This window comes from Drosophila teissieri, chromosome 3R, assembly GCF_016746235.2.
Source record: "Drosophila teissieri strain GT53w chromosome 3R, Prin_Dtei_1.1, whole genome shotgun sequence".
Classification (NCBI taxonomy): Eukaryota; Metazoa; Arthropoda; class Insecta; order Diptera; family Drosophilidae; genus Drosophila; species Drosophila teissieri.
The window spans coordinates 4423506-4443419 of record NC_053032.1 but is presented as its reverse complement, the minus strand read 5'-3'; the positions used below and the strand labels follow the sequence as shown (position 1 = coordinate 4443419).

Below are 19914 nucleotides of genomic sequence, written 5' to 3'. Positions count from 1 at the left end.
TTCTCTTGGCATGCATATGAATCCCCAAATTCAGGGGAATCCGTCTGAATGCCCCACAGAAAGTCAGAATTCAAAGGCTTTCAATGTGCCAGTTTGAATGTCCCACCTGAATAGTTGCCACTAATTATATCCCAGTCAATGGAGCTGGAAGAGCAATATGGTGGGAATCCCTCCTTGCCAAGGAAAATGTTTAATTTGCCCTGTTTGGGTCCCAAAAGTGCAGTTAGAAGAGACCGAGTTCGGGAAATAGGAATAAAAAGCTGCGCCTTGCGCACATGTAAATTAATATTAATGCCTTTTTTATTTGCTCCCCCGCGTATATGCGCGGATTAAATAAATAAATATCAAATCGGGTCAATTGCAATTAATTATATTTGGAATTGCTTTAGTTTTGATTTCGCTGATTTCGCTGGCTATAACTATTTATACAGCCATTCCCCTCTCCTCTTTTTGGATTCTAGCTGCAGTGCGGCGGCTTGTCCAGCTGAAAATTTGCATAAATAAATTATAAACAACAACAGGAGAATTGTCCATTATAAATAATGCGAATCGTCCGTGCGAAGCGCAGAGGGACAAAGGCGAGCCATGATAATTTGCATATATGTTTTTATAAACACATGTAGCCCATGTGTATGTTAAATATGTTTACCTACTTCGGATCCGATGGGTCGAGGCCCCGATGGCCGATGGTCGATGGCCTCCTGTTTGCCGCCGCATAAATAGCGGACAAATTTGTCGTCCTGTCAGTGTCTTTTTTCGGCAGCTCCCCAAATGATATATTGGCGAAGAGGACAAATAGTCAGGACAAACATCAGCAGCGCATTTAAATAAAATATTACACTGTTCAGCATAAATTCCGGGTGATGGTAGGTGACACAAAGTGGGATACACTTCTGCCGCGAGTAAAGGTAATGTGGCGGTGCTTTGCATAAAACCTTACAACTCTAAAACATTTAAAATAAAATAAAATGATCAAATTCTTTATTTTAAGTTCTTTGAAAGCGTCATAATGTTGCAAAAGTCTTTTTAACTCATTTAAATTAATAATCTTTTATCTTTTGTCGCTGTGTTTTTCGTTGTGTTTTTCGTTTACAGACTGCTCACTAATTGACTTTTTTTTTTAAAATAAAATCAAAAATGAAAAGGCTAATTATACCTCTTACTCGTTAAGTAAATCCGGCCATGTTCGTCTCTCCCTCCGTATGAACGTCGAGATCTCAGGAACTATAAAAGCTAACAAGATAGAACGCTATAGTAAGGTTTCCCGACTATCTGATACCCGTTACTCAACTAGTGAATGTGCGAAGAGAAATTACAACACTGACCGTTTTTGGCGGTTTGTGGGCGTTAGAGTGGGCGTGGCAAAAAGATTTTTGGTATATGGAGTTAAATTTACAAGACGAACAAAAATGTGAAAAAATATCGAAACATTTTTTAAAAGTGTGGCCGTGGCAGTTTTGGGCGGTTTGTGGGCTTTATAGTGGGCGTGGCAACATGAATCGACAAACTTGCGCTGCGTCTATGTCTCTGGAGTCTGTATGCTTATTCTTTATTTATAGTTCCTGAGATCTCGACGTTCATACGGACGGACAGACAGACGGACGGACAGACGGACATGGCCTGATCGACTCGGCTATTGATCCTGATCAAGAATATATATATGTACTTCATATGGTCGGAAACGCTTCTATAGTATACCCTTTTACTCTACGAGTAACGGGTAAAAAAAGTTAAGATTAAGCATGCAATTCCAGAGACATAGACGCAACATTTTAAAATTGTTATACCCGTTACTCGTAGAGTAAAAGGGTATTCTAGATTCGTTAAAAAGTATGTAACAGGCAGAAGGAAGCGTTTCTGACCATATAAAGTATATATATTCTTGATCAGGATCAATAGCCGAGTCGATCTGGCCATGTCCGTCTGTCCGTCTGTTTGTCCGTCCGTATGAATGTCGAGATCTCAGGAACTATAGAAGCTAGAAAGTTGAGAGTAAGCATACAGCCTTCAGAGACATAGACGCAGCGCAAGTTTGTCGATTCATGCTGCCACGCCCACTCTAACGCCCACAAACCGCTCAAAACTGCCACGCCTACACTTTAAAAAAATGTTTTGATATTTTTTCATTTTCTTATTAGTATTCTAAATTTCTATCGATCTGCAGAAAAAATTGTTGCCACGCCTACCCTAACGCCCACAAACCGGCCAAAGCTGCCACGCCCACACTTTTGAAAAATGTTTTTATATTTTTTAATTTTTGTATTAGTCTTGTAAGTTTTTATCGATTTGCCAAAAAACTTTTTGCCAAGCCCACTCTAACGCCCAAAAACCGTCAAAAACTGTCAGTGCTGAAGACTCGCCTTCGCACTTCCACTAGCTGAGTAACGGGTATCAGATAGTCGGGGAACTCGACTATAACGTTCTCTCTTATTTTTTCATTAAATTCTTTTTTTTTTTCCTTTTTGGCAGCAACTGAGGGTCGAACCTCTTACTTCGCGTACAATTAGCAGTTCACGTAATGTCCCTCGGTTAAAAAGGGCGTCCACATTGGCTGATAAGAACTTCGGCGATCGCCCTATTATCTTTTATTTTTTATGGAAATCAGGCTCTGCCCCACTTAGTCCTGCGTCAATTTATTCGAATAACGCACAATTTTTCGTGGAAACGGCGGCTTCTACATGCGTTTGGTTAACAAGGGGCCGATAAATATGCGGGACTGCTGGGACGTTGAAAGAAAATTAAACAATTAAATAAAGAAGGCGGAGAAATCATTATAATTGCATAAAGAAAATGCTGATTAAATATAGCATCAATAAAGGATTACAACGGTAAGTATGCGCCGCAGAGGACGGAAGCTGCAATAAGTGCTCCGATACGGCATTAATATGAATCATTATTTTTTGATTGTGTAAAGATAACAACGCATTAATGAGACTCGGGTGCGACGTTAAAGATAATGCATCTGACGAATTAACATACAAAACTCTGTGGAGGGGCTGGTGGTCAATTAAAATTGTATTGAATATGTTAGCGTGCTAGATGTACAATCCTTAACTACCACACACACCATATTAAAACTCTTCAGTTTCATAAGAGTAAATTAAGCAAGTAGGTGCGTTTTCTTAAATATCCCGCAGCCTCCAGTGTTTTCTCTAATAAGGCTCTTAAGGTAAAGGAAAAGTCTTCCCTATGCGTTGCATATTGAATAAGATTGAAAAGTCTGTAATAGAATATTTGCTGCGTTTGGCACACGTACTCCATCGTGGGCTTCTTTCGCCCACTTTCCGGTCGCAGGAATCTCATTGTTTATGCCCAACCAATTTTCTTCGCCCATTAAGAATTTTCCCATTACTCATACGCAGCGTGCGCACATTTCCCATCCTGCATCCGTATTCTCTCGCGTGCCGTTGCCCTTCCGGCGAGGGAAAATCAATGGGACTCGTTAGTGCAGCAGCTCTGCGCTTGCACTTTACGCTTTCCAGTTTCCTCGGCTGACTGACAGCCGCGTGTCTGCGACATCAGCCGTCAACGAGCTCGCGAATTGCAAAAATGTTTTAATGCGCTTATTGACAGCCGCTGATAATGGCCAACAATTTTAAACACTTCAGCTTAAAGTCGCAGCCAAAACGCGTCCTTGCCGAGAACTGGAGAGGTGGCTGGTAGACAATCGACTGAAGAGGCATTGTCATCGCAGTTCAATCAGTCGTCCTTTGCACTTTGCACCTGTCTGCCTTCGCCCAGTAGCCCTCGAGAAAAGGCGGTCCTCGTTGGTGTTTGCTCTCACCTGGTTTGTTGGTTTGCTGGTTTGTATGTATGTCAGTTTGTTCGGAGCTTCAAGGGGACGTGACGACAGTTACTGTTACTCGGGGCAATGATGATGTTTGTCCTGCCGGAAACCGAAGAGATTAATCCTGTAATAGGAACTCAATGTAGGTAACTGCGCGTTAAACCGCTGCCTATGGACCCAGCACTTGACCATGTAAGTAATCATTGGGACACAAGCTGAAACTAAGCAGGTCTAGACATGTCTATCAGTGCTGCCTATTATATATAATATTAACTATGTAACGAGCGGGTGGTTGTCAAGGATTAGTTTAAGCAAAACCCTATAGTGTAATCGATAGCGAAGTAGAATGATGATCGAGATCGATAGAAGACTAAGAAGAGGAGATCAAAAAGGCACGAGTAAGGAAGCGCACGTAGAGTTTGTAGAAGCGAATCTCATTTAGCGACTGTTACCCTCTAAGCCAATAAAAACTCTCCACCATTCGGAAAACCAGCCATCCTGTCATTTTTACAACTAGAACTATCCGCGCTTTAAACCCACTGCACGTTTTTTTTTCAAAGCCACTTTTTAATTGAGGTTCAATTTACCACAAATAACATGTTACTAATCGGATTAATTCACAACTATTTGATGGAGAAGTACGCACTTCAATGTCCGTGGAAAGCCAAATAACCACGCATATAGCAATTACACAGGAAAATCACTTCCATTTTCGACATGCTTTCTCCAGAAACATAGCAAGCAAGGGGAATAGTTTCTATTGAACAGGCGGGGTCTTTTCAGAGGATTTAATATACGAAGAAATAATTTCTAAGCTCGGAATGTCACAATGCATATAAAAGGAATTAAAATAAGTAATTTGATGCGGTCTGAAAACTAATATGGAGCATTATTAAGTTAATATAATAGTGTGGGAGGTTTTGAAATTGGGCTATTAAAAATTAATAATAATTCTTGCTACAATATAACTTTTAACTTTTCTTTTTTATATGTTAATCGTATTACTCAATTCTATCCAAAAGATGTAGGTCAATACCACTTTCGCTGTTTTACTTGTGCACATCTGGGTACTGCGGCGACCATCAAATCCGATTTGTGCTAGAGAGTATTTTCAGGTCGAACCCCTTGAATGGAAGTACTCTCGACCTGCCTGATGTGCTCGGGAACTGTGCCAATCCGCATGTTGCACTACACCTGACAATACCAGCATTTGAATCCATGTTGACAGTGGTTTTCATGTCGTGTATCTTTGTATTTATTTACTTCTGCAGCCAAGTATATTTGTATCTCTAAGCGCGGGCTGCTATGGTTCACAGTTTACTGCCGCTTCAGCTGCTTGACCCGCTAAGGCCAGATTACGTGATTTGTCCCGTGCCCGCCGGAAGCACATCGGTACAGGAGCTCCAGGCGGACCACGGACACCCAGACGGGGATAGACGGCTGCATCCACGCAGCGATAAGCGGAGCAAGATTTCAAATGGCATACAAATTTAAATCACGTCACTTAGAACGGGCGATTGGAAGGGGAAACCAGGCTGGCGACCTCACAAAGAAACAGCTACAAGTCCGGACATAATGGGTGCCATGTAAATAGTCTGCTCAGACAGAGGCGCACGGTTTTGCCCCATTTCCGGATGCGGAATCGAGCCCGTGCACTTAGGAAAACGATGTGTACTGCCTTTGAAAGCTTAGCTGATTTTTGGCCTCATTATAAGTGGGGCAAACTAAAAATAAGAAAGTCGCTTTTAACATATATTAGTAAAAACAGCACACCTGCCTAAAAAGCATAATCTACTGCTGTGTTGTGCTTTTGTACGTTTTTAACTAGATGGGCAGTTCAGTCCTAGACAATGTGGTTTCGTGTCCTTTTATTAAGGCAATTCCTCAACGAACATCGTCTCTTTTTCTTCGAGTGCGCGCTGCTTTGTGGCTGCATGTTGGTCCGTGTGAGTTTGCTAAGCCGCTTTTGAGGCGGGCACTCAGGCACTGGCCCGACCACACACAGGAGCATCGCGAGTCCCGTAGTCCCATAGTCCCATAGCCAGGACTACAGAGCCCATAGTCACAGGACGAATTCACGTGCGCGTTTGTGTCATCTCTTTGGGAGCAAGAGCGAGTGAAAGTGTGTGGGTGTGAGTGCAGGACGACGGGCATGTTGCTGAGGCGCGGCAAATGCCTGTTACGCTTTTGAGCCACCGCCTGCGGTTGACAGAGCACGTTGAACCACCCATTCCGTTTGGGGTTCGAGTCCAGCACTTAGCCACCCGCCGCCCATATAGCCATCGAGAAACCATCCAAACAGGCAGGTTTTCTGCGGCCTGATGCACATTAAAACGCAATTAAAGTTGCAGGCGTTAATTGAGCCGCCTGTGTTGCCAGATTTTTTTCGAGTGTCGGGTGCCTTTTTGAGTTAGCTGCCGAAAATTAATTACTTTTGCACAGTCCAAGTTACCAAAGTCACTGAAAAGGGGCAGCGCAGATATTACGCGAGAATTATGAAAAACTCGTCAACTACGAGTGGGTGTGTTCCGGAAATCAATTTGTCAGTAGCTATTATAAAAAGTGGTTGATCTTTGAAGAGGGGTTAATTTCCGATTTATGATACAGCATTCTTAAATGTTTTTTGTCCTTTACTCGTAAATAAATAACATGTTGAATTAAATAAAACAATAGCCTGCTCCTGATTATAAAGCATTTTACGTTTTATTCCTAAATCCATGCTACAGAACTTAAATATTCATATTTAAATGTCATCTTTGCCTTAAACCACATACATACATTAAAACCTTTCCTCCCACAATTTTAAATAGGTTTTCACGGAGGCTCCACTGTTCGTAAATTGGAATGCTCGCATGTGAATGTCTCTTAATGAATCAAGTCCATGAATAAAGCCGCAAGTGGGTCTTTTTTCGACTTTTGCTGTGGCATAGCAAAATGCGGTGGACCGGAAGAAAGTGGGCGTGGCAGAAGTCGGTTGGTGCTAATGGGGAAACGCACACACGCACAGATATACAAACAATCGTTCGCTGAGTTTTTCTTGAGCTCTTTCTTTGGCCAGATGTGCAGTTAATCCTTTGGCGGGCAACTTTATCTTTCGGCGCGGATTCTCAGAAGCAGCTGTTGTTCTTCTTCCCCTTCACTGACGTTCATTCTGAAAGCGCTGTTTATTCGCAGCTCTTCTTATTCGTTTTCTATGTCCCGCCAGTTTTTCGCTATTGCAGCCGTCGAGGGGTTTGGCTTAAGCGCCAGTTGCCGGCGCGTGCCGCTGAAATAATTAAGTTGCCAGTCTCGGCAGCGATCCAGAGACAGTTAAGATAGATATATAGTTGGTAATGAAAAAGGGTTGCAGGCTTGCACTTAGATTCAAAGCTTTTCAATTAGACAGCAATTGTCAGGATCAGCAGCAGGCGTTGTTTTTACTGTGCTCGATTTTTAAAATAATTTAAAACGCCGTTTGGAAAATTGGTTTGGAAAAAGGGTGAGAAATCAGCCTCTGTCTGTCGCCTTGACAACGTCTCGGATGCGAAATATCCAGAAATAGCGCCAAGTCCCTGCACCACATATAGAAAGAAACAGTAATCCCGCCCATACACCCACTCCCTAAAAAAACAGACAGCTTGTCGAACTTTTCGGTTAGGAGGAAATGCAACACATTCCTCGTATATTACGCATACGCACGGCTGGCAGCCACAGCACCGCAACTGAGGTCTTTTCTGTGCATTAAATGTCGCTTCCGTTGGCCCGCTTTGAAGTCTGGTGAGCCGAGTAAAAGAAAAGTGAAAAGTGAAGAAAAGTGCAGTTTCCACCAGCATTCCTCCCTGTTGACATTCTTTTGACAAAAGCCGCTGGCCTTGTCTCTTGATGATATGCCCGATCATTAGCATCACAGCCGTGGCGAAGTCGCAGCAAATTGCTATGCAATGCAGTACGCACTCGGCAAAATCAATTCATGATTTCGCAATTCTCGTTTAAGTTAATATTGTGTGCCACATATACTTAAGCAAATTTTACTACGTGCTTAAATACCTTCAGATGTCTTAGGATATCATTATGTTTTCGAAGCTTCTTTCGAACTTTACTTTAATTTCTGGCCAGCTGCCACATTTTTGACCAGACTTAACGTGAATGCCTGCATCCAAATATTTTTGCCGTGTGGAATGTGCTTTCAGTTTACGATTCAGAGGGCGCTGCGTTCCCCGAAAAGGAACCCCAAACGATGCTACTATGTCGGTCGGTGCAATGCAACTCGTACAAAGGAAACAAAGGCACTAAGTTGCGGCGACATGTGCGCTTAAAGCTGTGGCAAGCGAGCAAGGCCAATGAATACCAAACGAATCGATAGTGCGAAATCGAACTCCGAGGGCAACATCAGCATGGCAGGCATTTTTCTGCTTGGTCGACCCGGGGAGCGGAAAAGCAATTTCGTCTGAGCCACCTCAAGTAGCTGTCGCTTTTCTTCCCTTCCCGACTTTCCCGCCTTTCCCGCTTTTAACCAGCCCAAACGATTTGCAAATTTTACCAACGCACATTAGCTGGGCAAAAAATATAAAACGTTTTAACCAAACACGGAGCAAATGTTGAATTTTTAAGTCAATCAACTAGAAAAAAGTTTCACTCACTCGTTGCGTCAATACTTTGCGTATAGGTCTCCGGCATGGAATGCTGGATTATGGGCCCAAAGTTCTCACAACGCGGAATCAAGCGATTAGATAGAAGTTTGCACCCAGTTGGCACGCATAAATTATTCCAAGTTTCCGCTTCTGTCGCCAGCAGCTTCGCACACTGGAAAAAATAAAACCCGCACAGCTAAATGTATAGGAATTTGCTTAGCTTCCAACATCTGATTACATTCATGTCTTTAAAATTTTTCTAAAATATTTTCGTTTTAATTATTTTATGTATTATTTGGTATACTAATTTACCTTTACTGTGTAGCACCCATCGCTTGCAAAATGGACGCGCATTCCACAGCCGTCGCCATAATAGATATGGAACTGGATTTCGGCGAGGATATGGATGAGCACGGAGTATTGGAGAAGGTGGGTCAGCCTGAGTATTTGATTGCGATGGTTCGGCGCCTGCAGGCGAACCATGTGTGGATCCGGGAGCAGCTGACCTACCTACAGCGCCGCCTGGTGACTCTTCGGTTGGTCAGGCAAAGAAGCCTCTACGAGGGAAAGGAGCGGTTGCAGCGACTCCTGCTGAATTTGCAGGTGAAATACGAACGCCACTGGGCACTGTAGGGGAATCGAAGGATAGTGGAGCTCGGAATTCGGGTGCCAACACTTGTGGATGATGTGAAGAACGTTCTACAGTACAAAGGAACTTTAATGGCAAAAGAATCAAAATAATGTCGTAATGAACTCAAATTGGGTTGTGTTAACACATCTTAAGTAGTGCTGAAGAATTTATGGATGAATATAGTAGAAGGATGAATATAGTAGTACGACGCAAATGTTATTAGGTTTTTAAAAGGTTCATTATAAAACCATATTAAATTTTAAATCTTTAGTTAAACGTAAGACCTTTCAACGAAATTTACTGAATTCGTTGAATTTATCCGTTTCTACGCAAACTAGTCTCTTTGTTTTAAAGCCATCAGCATGACTTCCCCAAACCACTATATCATATAGCTGTCATATGAATAATGGAACAATAGATGGGGAGAATTCCTGGTTTTGATTCGTTACATACTATTATTTTCTCCATATATGATTTAATATATATATTAATGCACTCTGTCGAGTCCTTTCAATTACCCAACCAGTCTGATGACAGACCCAGCCAAAGAGGAAGGTCAGATTTGTGGTCCACACAATCATAATTGTTGAACAAATCTGTGCATAAGTGCGTGCATAAGTCATGCAACTAACTCACACCACACTGTGCACTATGCGCGGCATAGTCCTCATAGCCCGACAACAAATAAACCAAAGCTCAGGGGCAATGGGAGTCATAGCTCGCCTTACACTGCGCCGCTCACACTGCGTAACTCAATTAACCAGACACCAGCGGAGGTCGAGTGCATCACTTAACTCGAGATTAACCCTTGACTGGCCCCGTCCTTGTCCTGTCCCTTCCAATCATGTGCGGCGCCTGGGGATGGAACCCTCTTGCTCCTCGTCTCATCAGCCACTTACACGGGCCCATTACTGTTTAGCAACTATTTATGGAGACAAGTAGTTGACACTTGCCACCTACATGCTTTACAGTGCACTGAGAGAATCTGGGATTGATAGCAAAAGATCCCACCCTAAAATTAAATGGAACTGTTTCGTAATAAATGATCACTCCATGAGTGGTTTTTTCGAACTGCAACTGCAACAGCCGCAATCGCCGCTTTGTAATGATATGCCTTCCGGGCTGCTGGTTTTGTTCTACACAGTCCTGTTCAGTTAAGTTCAATTCAGTTATGTCCTGGCCTCGAGGGTCCTTGCCTGTGGATGACACCTAGCGTGTTATCATTATCACTCGGAAAGTTGACCGCAGTGGTGTGAGAGTGGGCAACCCGGTCAACTGACATCACTTGAGTGGACCATAAACGGCAACAAATGCAAATGCAAATGAAATTATTGCCGCCGCAGCTCCAGTTCTCTGAATGACCGACCAACAACCCCGACTTCGCGCTGGAAACTGTTTGCATATGCAGGCGCACGCCCACAGATATGCCACGCCCCCGTTACCCCGCCTACCGGGAGCGCCCTTCAAACGGGCGGCGCGAACCATAAAGCCATTGGCGACCGACTGCATTTCAGCGATATAAATATTTATATAAGTTAATCGGTTTATGGTGCACGAGTAATTGAATTTCACGACGGCGCCAGGTAAATGAAACCAGGTAGCATGTAACTCGGACTTGCGTTCCCTCTATCTGGTGTCACGCGGTCGGACCGATGTTGCAAAACGGCAGGGCACTTTAAACTTGGATTCTTACTTTGTGCATCCCTTTACGTGCGGCCCATTGGAACATTTAAGTCTCGGATGTGGGGTATATGGCGATTTGCAACGCATAGGGCGACCTCATTCCATGTTTGTATATGTAGGATGCTCATTTCTAGTTATTTCATTTAACTGTGGCCTTTCAATAAAATACATAGATTCTAATACTTTATACAATCGCTGTTATGTAGTAAGATAGGTCAGGTACCACATACTTATATATGTATAATTATATGTTTGCAGTATTCATAAGTTGAAAAAATACAATTTTTATTAACTGAATAATTACAATCAATATGTTTTGAAGAACACCGACCTTCTTAATTTAGGTCTCAAACTGAACTTAACTTATTGATCTGGATTGATTGACGTTCAAGCCTCGGTCTCGAGCTTTTTAAATATGGACTTTGGATATTAGGGATTGAAGAGAGCTTTGGAGTTACTGATTCTAATTATCTTTGCATTTCTCTTGGATTCAAGTGCATTCGCTTTTGCTTATAAGTGCTCTTAGACTCTTTCGATTTTGTTTATTGCAATTTGAAACTTCTGTTTTCGAGTTTGCGAGTCCGACCTATGAGCGTGGGAAGGGTTTAGGCAAGAAATGTTTAGATTGAGCAATAGGTGTTTAGTTTACCAGTGGGTGATTTGTCTCAGTTACATCCTGTATTCATATGACAGTCTGGTTCTTATCGGGTACATAAAGGGTAGTGTAGGGTGTGTAAAGGGTAATGTATGTATATGCTTAGTAGGCATATGCTTAAGTCTAAGGGACTTGAGGATTTGTCACTATATGTATATAAAGCTAACATTCGTAGATAGTCATTTGAATTTATAACATAAGTTAAGTGTCGAAATGGTGTTAATCGCAGCCAATTTTATGTAAGCTATTTTAAAGACTAACGCCATGTTAAGTAAATATTTGTGAACCAGAAGTGAGGACGAGCAGTCGATTGGTAAAATAAATACCAATATGACGTAATCAAATAAGTTAAGCTGGAGCTCATTTAACTTAAAAGGCATTTAGCTTAATTTTGGTGAGGTGATCATAATACACTCATTGCTCTTGTCTAAAATATTTTCTTTTCATTTTTAACCTCCGTTTTTGTAAACACAATGTGCTGTGGTTTTGTACAAAGAGGGAAAAATGTGAGTACAGCTTTTATTAAATATTTGCATTAGCAACCCAGTAAATATAATCTCAATCTACTTTGTAATAGTAGCGAACGTTTTGAACAGGAATCTATAACTAGACACTAACTGGGCTGGGCTCCATAACAAAACTGATAACTATTTTCTTAGTATTTGTTATAAAAACATGAAATATGTGCGCAAGAAAAGTTTAAATAGACCTCTTACGTACTTCTACTCTTAATGGACCGGAAATAGGGCTAACGCATTCCATTCTTCCTGTTTTCAGGTTAAATTTTATTCAGGTTTATTTTATTCGAAAAACAATTAGGTCAAGACAGGAGTAGTTCTCAGCTGAGATATAAAAAAAGGAAGATGATTAAATACCTGCTGGGAAGCACACACTGTGCTCATTACCCAGTTAGTATAATCTCTGTTGCTGAAGAGCAAAACATTCCTTATTAAGAATCGGGCTTGCCACCCGGCTCCACTTGAAACCACCCGGCTCCAACATGGCGCCACCCGGAAGTGCCGGCCGCGCTGCATGGACGCGCTGCCCTGTTTCTACGGCACTTCCGCTTTAGTGCGCATTAATAGAAATTAAATTTGGCATTACTCTCCCGTCCAAAACCCCTTGCATTCCGTTTTCCCATTTTCCCGCCGCCTGTGCAACGATGGCTGCAATTTTTGTACCCTGCATTTTCCTATTCCTTGCATAATTTAAAGTTGTTTGCTCTGCTGCCGCTTTTGCATTATGGCCAAAAGAGGCGGGATGGGGGCGTGTGCGGTGTCCACTGCCTTTCTGCGTTGCCTTGGTATTGTTGTTTTCAATTAACTATGCGTCTAGCTAAATGGCAAGTAAATTAATGTTTATAGAGCATAAATATGCAATTTATAAGCCCCGCTCCTCCTGCCATCCGTGTGCGTGTGTGCGTGGTGACGTCACCGGACTCAGAACTTGTAGCGCCATGTTCTGGTTGAATTGAGCGTAAATATTAATATTAATAAGTTTCGGTGGAGAGCTCAAAACAATAATGTTTCATATAATTCGGGGCATCTGCTGTATATCAATGAAATGCAATCGCAGATCCTCAATCGCCAGATCTTGCTGCGCTTCGGCACCGAAATGTATAGCCTTAGGTGCGGCAACTGGCGGGCAGCAGCCAAGGATCTCAAATCCTGCCATCCTGTCCGACCTTCTCCAGCTGCTGAGCACAGCACTAAATCGCAGAACTCTTCGGGATAAACCAATACTATATATTTGAAAATGATTTAAATTATAAATTATAATTCGAACCCACCAGCAGCTCAATGGAAAATATTCAAAAGATTTATTTGCAGCATAATTACGTATAACAGCATAATTATTTTGGCCAGTGCATAACTTGCTTTTCTGTTCTTCTGTTGTGTCGGTGTCAAAACTTTAATTGCCTTTCGGGCCGAAAACTTTAGCAGAATCTGTGATGCTATGCATTTTGTTAACGTTTCCGGTGACTTCGCGCTGGAGACCACCTCTTCCGCAACACAACACCATACCACACCACAGCACAGAACTCTTGTTGTCCCCGGTTTGTGTGCCCTTTTAATTGCCCATTGAAAGTTGTTCACTTGTATAAGCGAACTTTCGAGCTGCCAAGTTGCCGGCAGTGGAGTGAAGTGTAAGCAAGAAGCGTGAAACTATGTGTTATGCAATTAAAAGTGCCGGCGGCCCTAAGCCCAATCGATGCGGATATTCAATTGGCCACCGGCAGGCCAATTTGCCGCAACTTATTTAAGGATCAACCGGTTGGGCGGGAGACACGGTGGGAAAATCGGATGAAAAGCTCGGGTGACCACAGCTGCAGCTGCTCGTAATGAGTTTTTCATGCATGCCGAGCCGCCGGGAAAGAACCCCAAGTTAACATTATGTGACAGCTGCAGACAGAAATCATTTCGAGCCCTTCCATCCCATCCGACCCATCCGACCCATCCATCCCATCCGTCCCAATGAAGCGAACGGCGCGGACGAAACCATGCTGCATATGCTTACGGGATGGCCAAAGACCCGAGAACCACACTAAACACATATCAAAAAACAAATAATACGTTAAATAAATACGCTAAATACCAAGATGTGTCTTTTTCGATATCAACATTTTCATTTCTTTTAAATGTAATCTCCAGAAGTGCTTATTCTTTAGAAATATTTTGTAAAAATATGTATGATCACCTTTTCAGATTGAGTCAGTAACTAATTTGGTATAAGCTTTTCCATTCTCGTTTAGCAAAATTGTTGCAGGTGTATTTATAGTACATGTGACACTCTTTCCTTATATTGGACTCCTTTGTTTTCCATTCTGGGATGTCTACTGCTGGTGACTGGCAAGGCAGTCACATGATATTTTTCTGATTTTCCACTTGCATTATCACGTCTAAAAACTGTCTACTACTGGAACATGTGGATTGTGTGCACAGTCTGGACTTAAGGCCATTTCCAGTGTCTATTCGCTAGGGCGGGGGGAAGAGCAGGGTACTCGGGCAATATATAAACATAATTTAGGAGCAAAACAGGGGAGAAAGACTCCACTAGTTGCTATGGTAGGCGAATAAATTATGAGAGCTTTGGCGCCACTCCATAGACTTGGTTGAAGATATGTGGCACAGTTTGCCAGATCCAGTTACGTGGGGCAAGTGTCCAAACTTGGTAAACAAATAAAAATTTCAAGTCAATTTTATTAGGACGAGAGCGTGTTCACCACAAGTGCTGGTGAGTACCTGGTGTTGATTTTGTATCTGGGTCCTTTGCTGTCATCTATTTATATTCATATTAATTTTATGGTAAAAGTTCTACATTTCCATAGATCGGAATCACGTTTTGCTCTTGTCGTTCATTTAAAGGGAGTATTGTGTGCGTAGAATTGATTCAGTGAGATCAAAAGGTATTTATATACCCGTTACTCGTAGAGTAAAAGGGCATACTTGATTGAAAAGCACGTAACAGGTTAGAGAAGCGTTTACTACCTATCTACTATATATATTCTGGATCAGGATCAATTGCAGAGTCGATGTCCGTTATACAGTCTGTCCGTATGAGCTCTGTGATCTCGGGAACTACATGTAAAACGTAGGATGCAGATTCTAGTGAAGTGGACGCAGTCCATGTTTGTGTCAAAAGTTTGACACGCAAAAACTAATGTTTTGACTTTTTTCATTTTATTGTTTGTCTTGCCAATTTCTATCCGTATGCCTTAGTTAGGTTAGGTTTTGCCGGCTGTCGGTTTTATCCGACGCACTTAGACTATTAGAGGTCCATTGTGATACCGTGTGTGTTTCCCCTTTTTACCCGTCGAGGTTCGTGTGAAGTTAGCAGTTTCCCCAGCCAGAGGCGCTGGTGAATTGTCTATCAGGAATCTGCTTCCTAGTTGAGCAAGTCTTTTCGCTTGCAGTGCTGGGCAGTGGCATAGTAGATGCTCTACCGTTTCTTCCATTTCCTCGTCCCTACAGCTACGGCAGAAATGATTATACGGGGCATTTAGTATTCTGGCATGGGTGCCTATCAACCAATGCCCTGTGATGACTCTCATAGCAGTGCTGACGTTTGGTCTGGTCAGCTTTAAGAGCTTTGACGTTCTTTTTGGGTTTATTTTGGGCCATATTTGGCGTTAGTTAGTGGTGTTAGGCGACAGTGTGTGTTATTTTCACATATTATCTATTTGTTTCGTTTGTTTGGGTTCCCTAAGTAGGCATACTCATGCCCTCCATCTCTTGTATGAGTGGCGCGGTAGTGCCTTCTCGAGCTAGTTCATCTGCGATGGAGTTGCCTTCTATGTCCCTGTGTCCGGGTACCCATATGTTTTATTATTATTATTCTCGATTGCCATCATCTGAATTTAAGATCTCAAATGAACTCGATTCATTTTTGAGCTCGTGACTGTGTGTTTTTTTTTTAATATTAATGTTTTTAAAAACTCATCATACTCTTTTCTTGTTGTTGAATCCTTTTGGCGTTTAATATATTACATTGAAACGCCATAATACAGAGAGCCCGATATGTGAAATATTCAACAACTAAACATTTTCGTATTATCTGATGTTATTAATGTACTATGACAGTGCCCGTAATGTGACCTGTGAACTGCGAGTTTCGGCTTGTAAAGTCATTTATTAGGCCACCACCGTGATTGCATCTTGACGGGCATCGATCTGTTAGCTTCTTTACCGCCGCCATGTTTCCTGACCTTTCTCATTGACTTGTCCCATTAATTAAGTTTAGGACTCTGTGCGTTCAGATAGGATGAAGCTGCAGCTGCACACCTCCCGCTTGCCACCCCCTACGCCTCTAGCCAGGCCATTGGCTTAGTAATTGGCCCCGGACATTTTAATGAGCAGCATCTTGCCAGCGTCACGTTTTCCGGAGTCGTCGCAAAATATTTGCAAGAAATGGCATTGGCATAATTAAGATTATGTCTGCATACGGGCTGCAGTCGAGTGGTGCAACATCGGATGTGGTGTCGACTGGGTGAGGCGGAAATTTGAATGCCAAGGCGTCTGCTAATGTTAATAGGATAGCAGGATATAACCATCCACTCGACTGGCTCCATTAAATTCTCATGCCCAAACATTACGCATACGACATGTGTGCTAGTGGCCTGCCAGCTGACAGCTGCACCTCCAGTCCCTCCCACCTGCCCGGGCACCTGCAAGAGAGTATGACGCCTCTTAGGAGCTTAGCTCCGGGCACGTCTGGCAGCCTTTCCCATGCCTGTCAAACACCTTTCCGCCTTGGAAGTCCCCTCCCCGCCCACTTTTGCTGAACAATGCACCTAACAAAACTGCGGTGAATTATGACCAAGAGACGGAAAATTTCACTCGGTTTTCATGAATCCGAATGATCCCTCAAAACGATCTAAACAATTGTGAATAAATTGAGTACATTTACGGTCTTTATCAATTTTTGGAATAATTTTACTTTATATAAAAATTCTTCGAGACTCCCTCAATTCCCGATTTTCCTTTTAGTGAGTCTCCTTCGTGCAGCTGCGGCACGTAATAACATGCGGCTGCCAATGTTGTGGACGCACATTGAGCTCCTCGCATCGCCATTCCGTCGTAGAGTATCTCCATCTCGAGGGTCTTGCATAATTTATACAACCACGAGACCCGCCAAAAAACCGCAAATCTCGCAGCTCCTTGTTGCACACACGAGGCGACATCAGTGGCAGCAGGAGCAACAACAAAAGCAGCAGCAACTACAGCGTCGCAGCAGAAACCCCCAGCATTGTGGCAGATTCTGGGACTGCTTAAAGTACCCAGCGGTTCCATGCAGCAGTATTGGTGGTTTTCCCATTTAACTCGTGAAACATTCGATAATGGATGGCCGCGGATGTCAGCGATTTCACTTGTCGACTCCCTGTGAATTTCGACAACCATTTTAAAATTTTTTTCTAAAATTCATGTTCATTTTGTTTGTTATAATATTTAAAAATAATAAGCGTATAGGTGCCGACATCGACCCCGATTTGGTTAATTCCTTATTATAAACATTTGCTGGAAAAATAAACATGCATATTTTTACTATTTGTATAATTTCATAGCGATATACAAAAAGCGAAAAATTGGGTATCATAATTTTAATACATAACATTTCTTTTCATACAAAAGAATAAATAGGAATAATTGCAAAGTTTAAATTAACTATTGGTACTATTGTACCATTTTTAGTTTTAGAGCACCCAATCGCCAAAAACGGTTCAGCACCAAATGTAAAATATGGCTTATTTATTGAAACCGATTCACCGATAGTCTACGACTGCCTCTTCAAGTCTGCAAACGTTTTGGGCAGTGAATCCCCCAATTTCTCTCTTAGTTTGTTGGGAACGGTTATTTCATCAGCGATGACCAAGTATTGACCATAAGGAAGTGATTCCAGCAGTACTTTATCCGCTATGTCGAATCTCTTGGGAAATTCGGCAGATTGAGGCCACTTGGCCAGCTCCGACTCCAAGGTCCACCTGGCAGCGAGGTCCTTGTAGTAACCCTGCCTTAAAAAATCCACATTTTCCAGCTTGGCCAAGTTCGTCAAACTCGTTTCGTGATTGGCTGAAAAATCGATTGCACGCATTAAAAGGGCACTTGTTAGTAGGGTCCACTTGCTGTCCGGCTCAAACTCCAGAAGATCTAGGCAGGATTGCAGCTGCGTTTGCAGCTCCGCCAACAGGTCCTTGCTGCAACTTGCGGTGCCATGTGGTGGCGTAAAGTAATGGGCTCCGTTTTCCGAGCCTGACATAGGCGAGAGGTTTACGATTTGGTCGGAAAGCCTCAGAGAGTAAGATGAGTGTCTTTGGCAATTAAAGTTTTGCTGGCACTTCCAGCTGGTTCCGAGCTTGTCCAATGGTAGCCAAGATTTCAGTAAAATTGTCTTCTCTTCACAAATTAGCTCAGTCCTCAATTGTTTGATATCTGGGTAGGGCTTATCTAGGGCGAGGACTGCTCCGTGTGACTCCAGTCGAAAAGCAGCTATCCTTGGAGCCCGATCCAACTGGGCGCCGCTGCCCAGCAACCACCGCTGGTAGAACCAAGCACTGCTGTCGTTGGGATCCGTGAAAGCAGCTGTCAGCACCATTTCAAGTTCCTTTTGCAACTTTTCCTCACTCATAGGCCGGTCTCTTTGCTGGTTTGGATATAGCCCCGGAAGCAAGAGACTACGGTGGTGCCAGCTGGAGTAGTTCGAGAAGTTTACCTTGATCTTCTCGGTGCAGAAGTCTAGCTCCTCGGCAGCTGGCACCATGGCTTTTCCGGTCACATAGCGTCTGTAGTCCCAGGTGTGGAAGTTGCGTTCGTCAAACTTGAGGTACTTGTTGCACAGGTGCACCTCCCGCTGCCAGTCCGCTCGAGGATTCTTTTCCAGGGTCCAGCTGCGGTGGTGCCAGGCGTTGTAGGACTTCGGGTTGACCATTAGGCACTGTTCGGTGAGATCCAGTTCGCAGGTGAAATAGGATTGGGCCTTGTCCACTGGAAGGGTCTTCTTTTCACTCGCCTTATCCTCCTCATCACCAGCTTGTTTTTCCTCCTCTAGCTTCTCCTCGGTGGGCGCCTCGTATGTGGCCTCCTCTTTCTTCAGCTTGGACAGCTTCTCCAGGACGCACTCCCTGCGGATATTCCACAGGGTACTCACATCCGGGTTCCGCAGCAAGATCTGAACCGTCAGGCTGAGCATTTCGTTGTCTAGCTCCCCTGCTTCCCTCTTTTTCTGAATCCTTCCCATAGCTGCACGGTAGGACCGGACTTTCAGAGCCTGCTCCTTCTTCTTCCGCTCGCGTTCCTCCTCTGTGGTCCTGACTTTTACGCGTCCGTGCATTTCCTTGAATTGTATAAAAGTCCAATATTTACAAAACACGAAAATTATTAGTCATCAGTGTGGCCGCGCTGGAAACGATGAAAATACCAAACGACACAAAAATAAATACCCATGAAATAGGAAAATACTTTGGTCTGCCTCTACTCAAATACAAACGTTTTAATGCCTTTTTTTTTGTCTTTTTTGCACATTTGCAATGGATGCACATTTTATTGGCGAATAAACCCAATAGCTGAAAAGTTCCAACTATAACATCCTTTTTCTCAAATTATACATACATATATGTATATCAGAAAGCAAACTTAAAGGAATACTACTGGACAATTTACCCAAAACATTTACAATCCTAAATGAAATTAAAAAAGTTCAAACATTTACTTCAAAAAGTTTTTTTCTATACCTTTGAAACCCATTTCAAATCACATTGTGAGAATTACGTACTTGAATCCCGTACTTCTCAGTATTTTTACAGCTTTTTTCTACACATATCGGTTGCTGTTAATCCGATTTCTACACTTGGGAAATACCTAATAAATGCGAAAGTACTTTATTTTTGAATTCCGGTGTTGGAAATGAGAAGATGCAAAAAAAATAGTGGTACCATCTAACTTGTTAAGAAGCATATGTTTAACCAGTTTTGACTTAAGCTAACACATTCTGCCCCAGATCTAAAGTAATGATATGGGCTTATAGTCTACAAGGACAAATATACGGCATAGACTTT

The 19914-nt window shown here is 42.7% G+C and overlaps 2 protein-coding genes and 1 long non-coding RNA gene across 6 annotated transcripts; 1 reads left to right on the top strand and 2 right to left on the bottom strand.

The window, feature by feature from the left end:
• Positions 1 to 354: 354 nt before the first annotated feature.
• On the bottom strand, positions 355 to 8841 carry LOC122621701. 3 transcript variants are annotated; one of them, XR_006326235.1, is made up of 6 exons: positions 8710 to 8841; positions 8407 to 8656; positions 2486 to 2716; positions 1157 to 1233; positions 654 to 944; positions 355 to 484 (listed from the first exon to the last, which is right to left on the bottom strand). It is a non-coding gene; the product is annotated as an uncharacterized LOC122621701 (long non-coding RNA). The 3 variants fall into 3 exon arrangements; XR_006326236.1 differs by having other exon boundaries at positions 650 to 944; positions 8407 to 8569; XR_006326234.1 differs by having other exon boundaries at positions 8407 to 8569.
• On the top strand, positions 6472 to 9460 carry LOC122621700. Of its 2 annotated transcripts, none has more exons than XM_043799654.1 (2): positions 6472 to 7265; positions 8723 to 9323. In XM_043799654.1, exon 2 carries the CDS (start codon positions 8740 to 8742, stop codon positions 9028 to 9030), a length of 291 nt encoding a protein of 96 aa, XP_043655589.1. In that variant the 5' UTR covers positions 6472 to 7265; positions 8723 to 8739; the 3' UTR covers positions 9031 to 9323. The 2 variants fall into 2 exon arrangements, with proteins under 2 accessions (XP_043655589.1, XP_043655590.1); XM_043799655.1 differs by having other exon boundaries at positions 7251 to 7362; positions 8723 to 9460.
• A 7972-nt stretch (positions 9461 to 17432) lies between these two features.
• LOC122620447 (geranylgeranyl transferase type-2 subunit alpha) lies at positions 17433 to 19257 on the bottom strand. Its single transcript, XM_043797919.1, has one exon. The coding sequence runs from the start codon at positions 19188 to 19190 to the stop codon at positions 17637 to 17639; it is 1554 nt and encodes a 517-aa protein (XP_043653854.1). The 5' UTR covers positions 19191 to 19257; the 3' UTR covers positions 17433 to 17636.
• Positions 19258 to 19914: the final 657 nt, after the last annotated feature.

Coding starts and splice junctions, on each gene's coding strand:
- LOC122621700 (XM_043799655.1), top strand. CDS start 8,740: ATGGACGCGCATTCCACAGCCGTCGCCATAATAGATATGGAACTGGAT.
- LOC122620447 (XM_043797919.1), bottom strand. CDS start 19,190: ATGCACGGACGCGTAAAAGTCAGGACCACAGAGGAGGAACGCGAGCGG.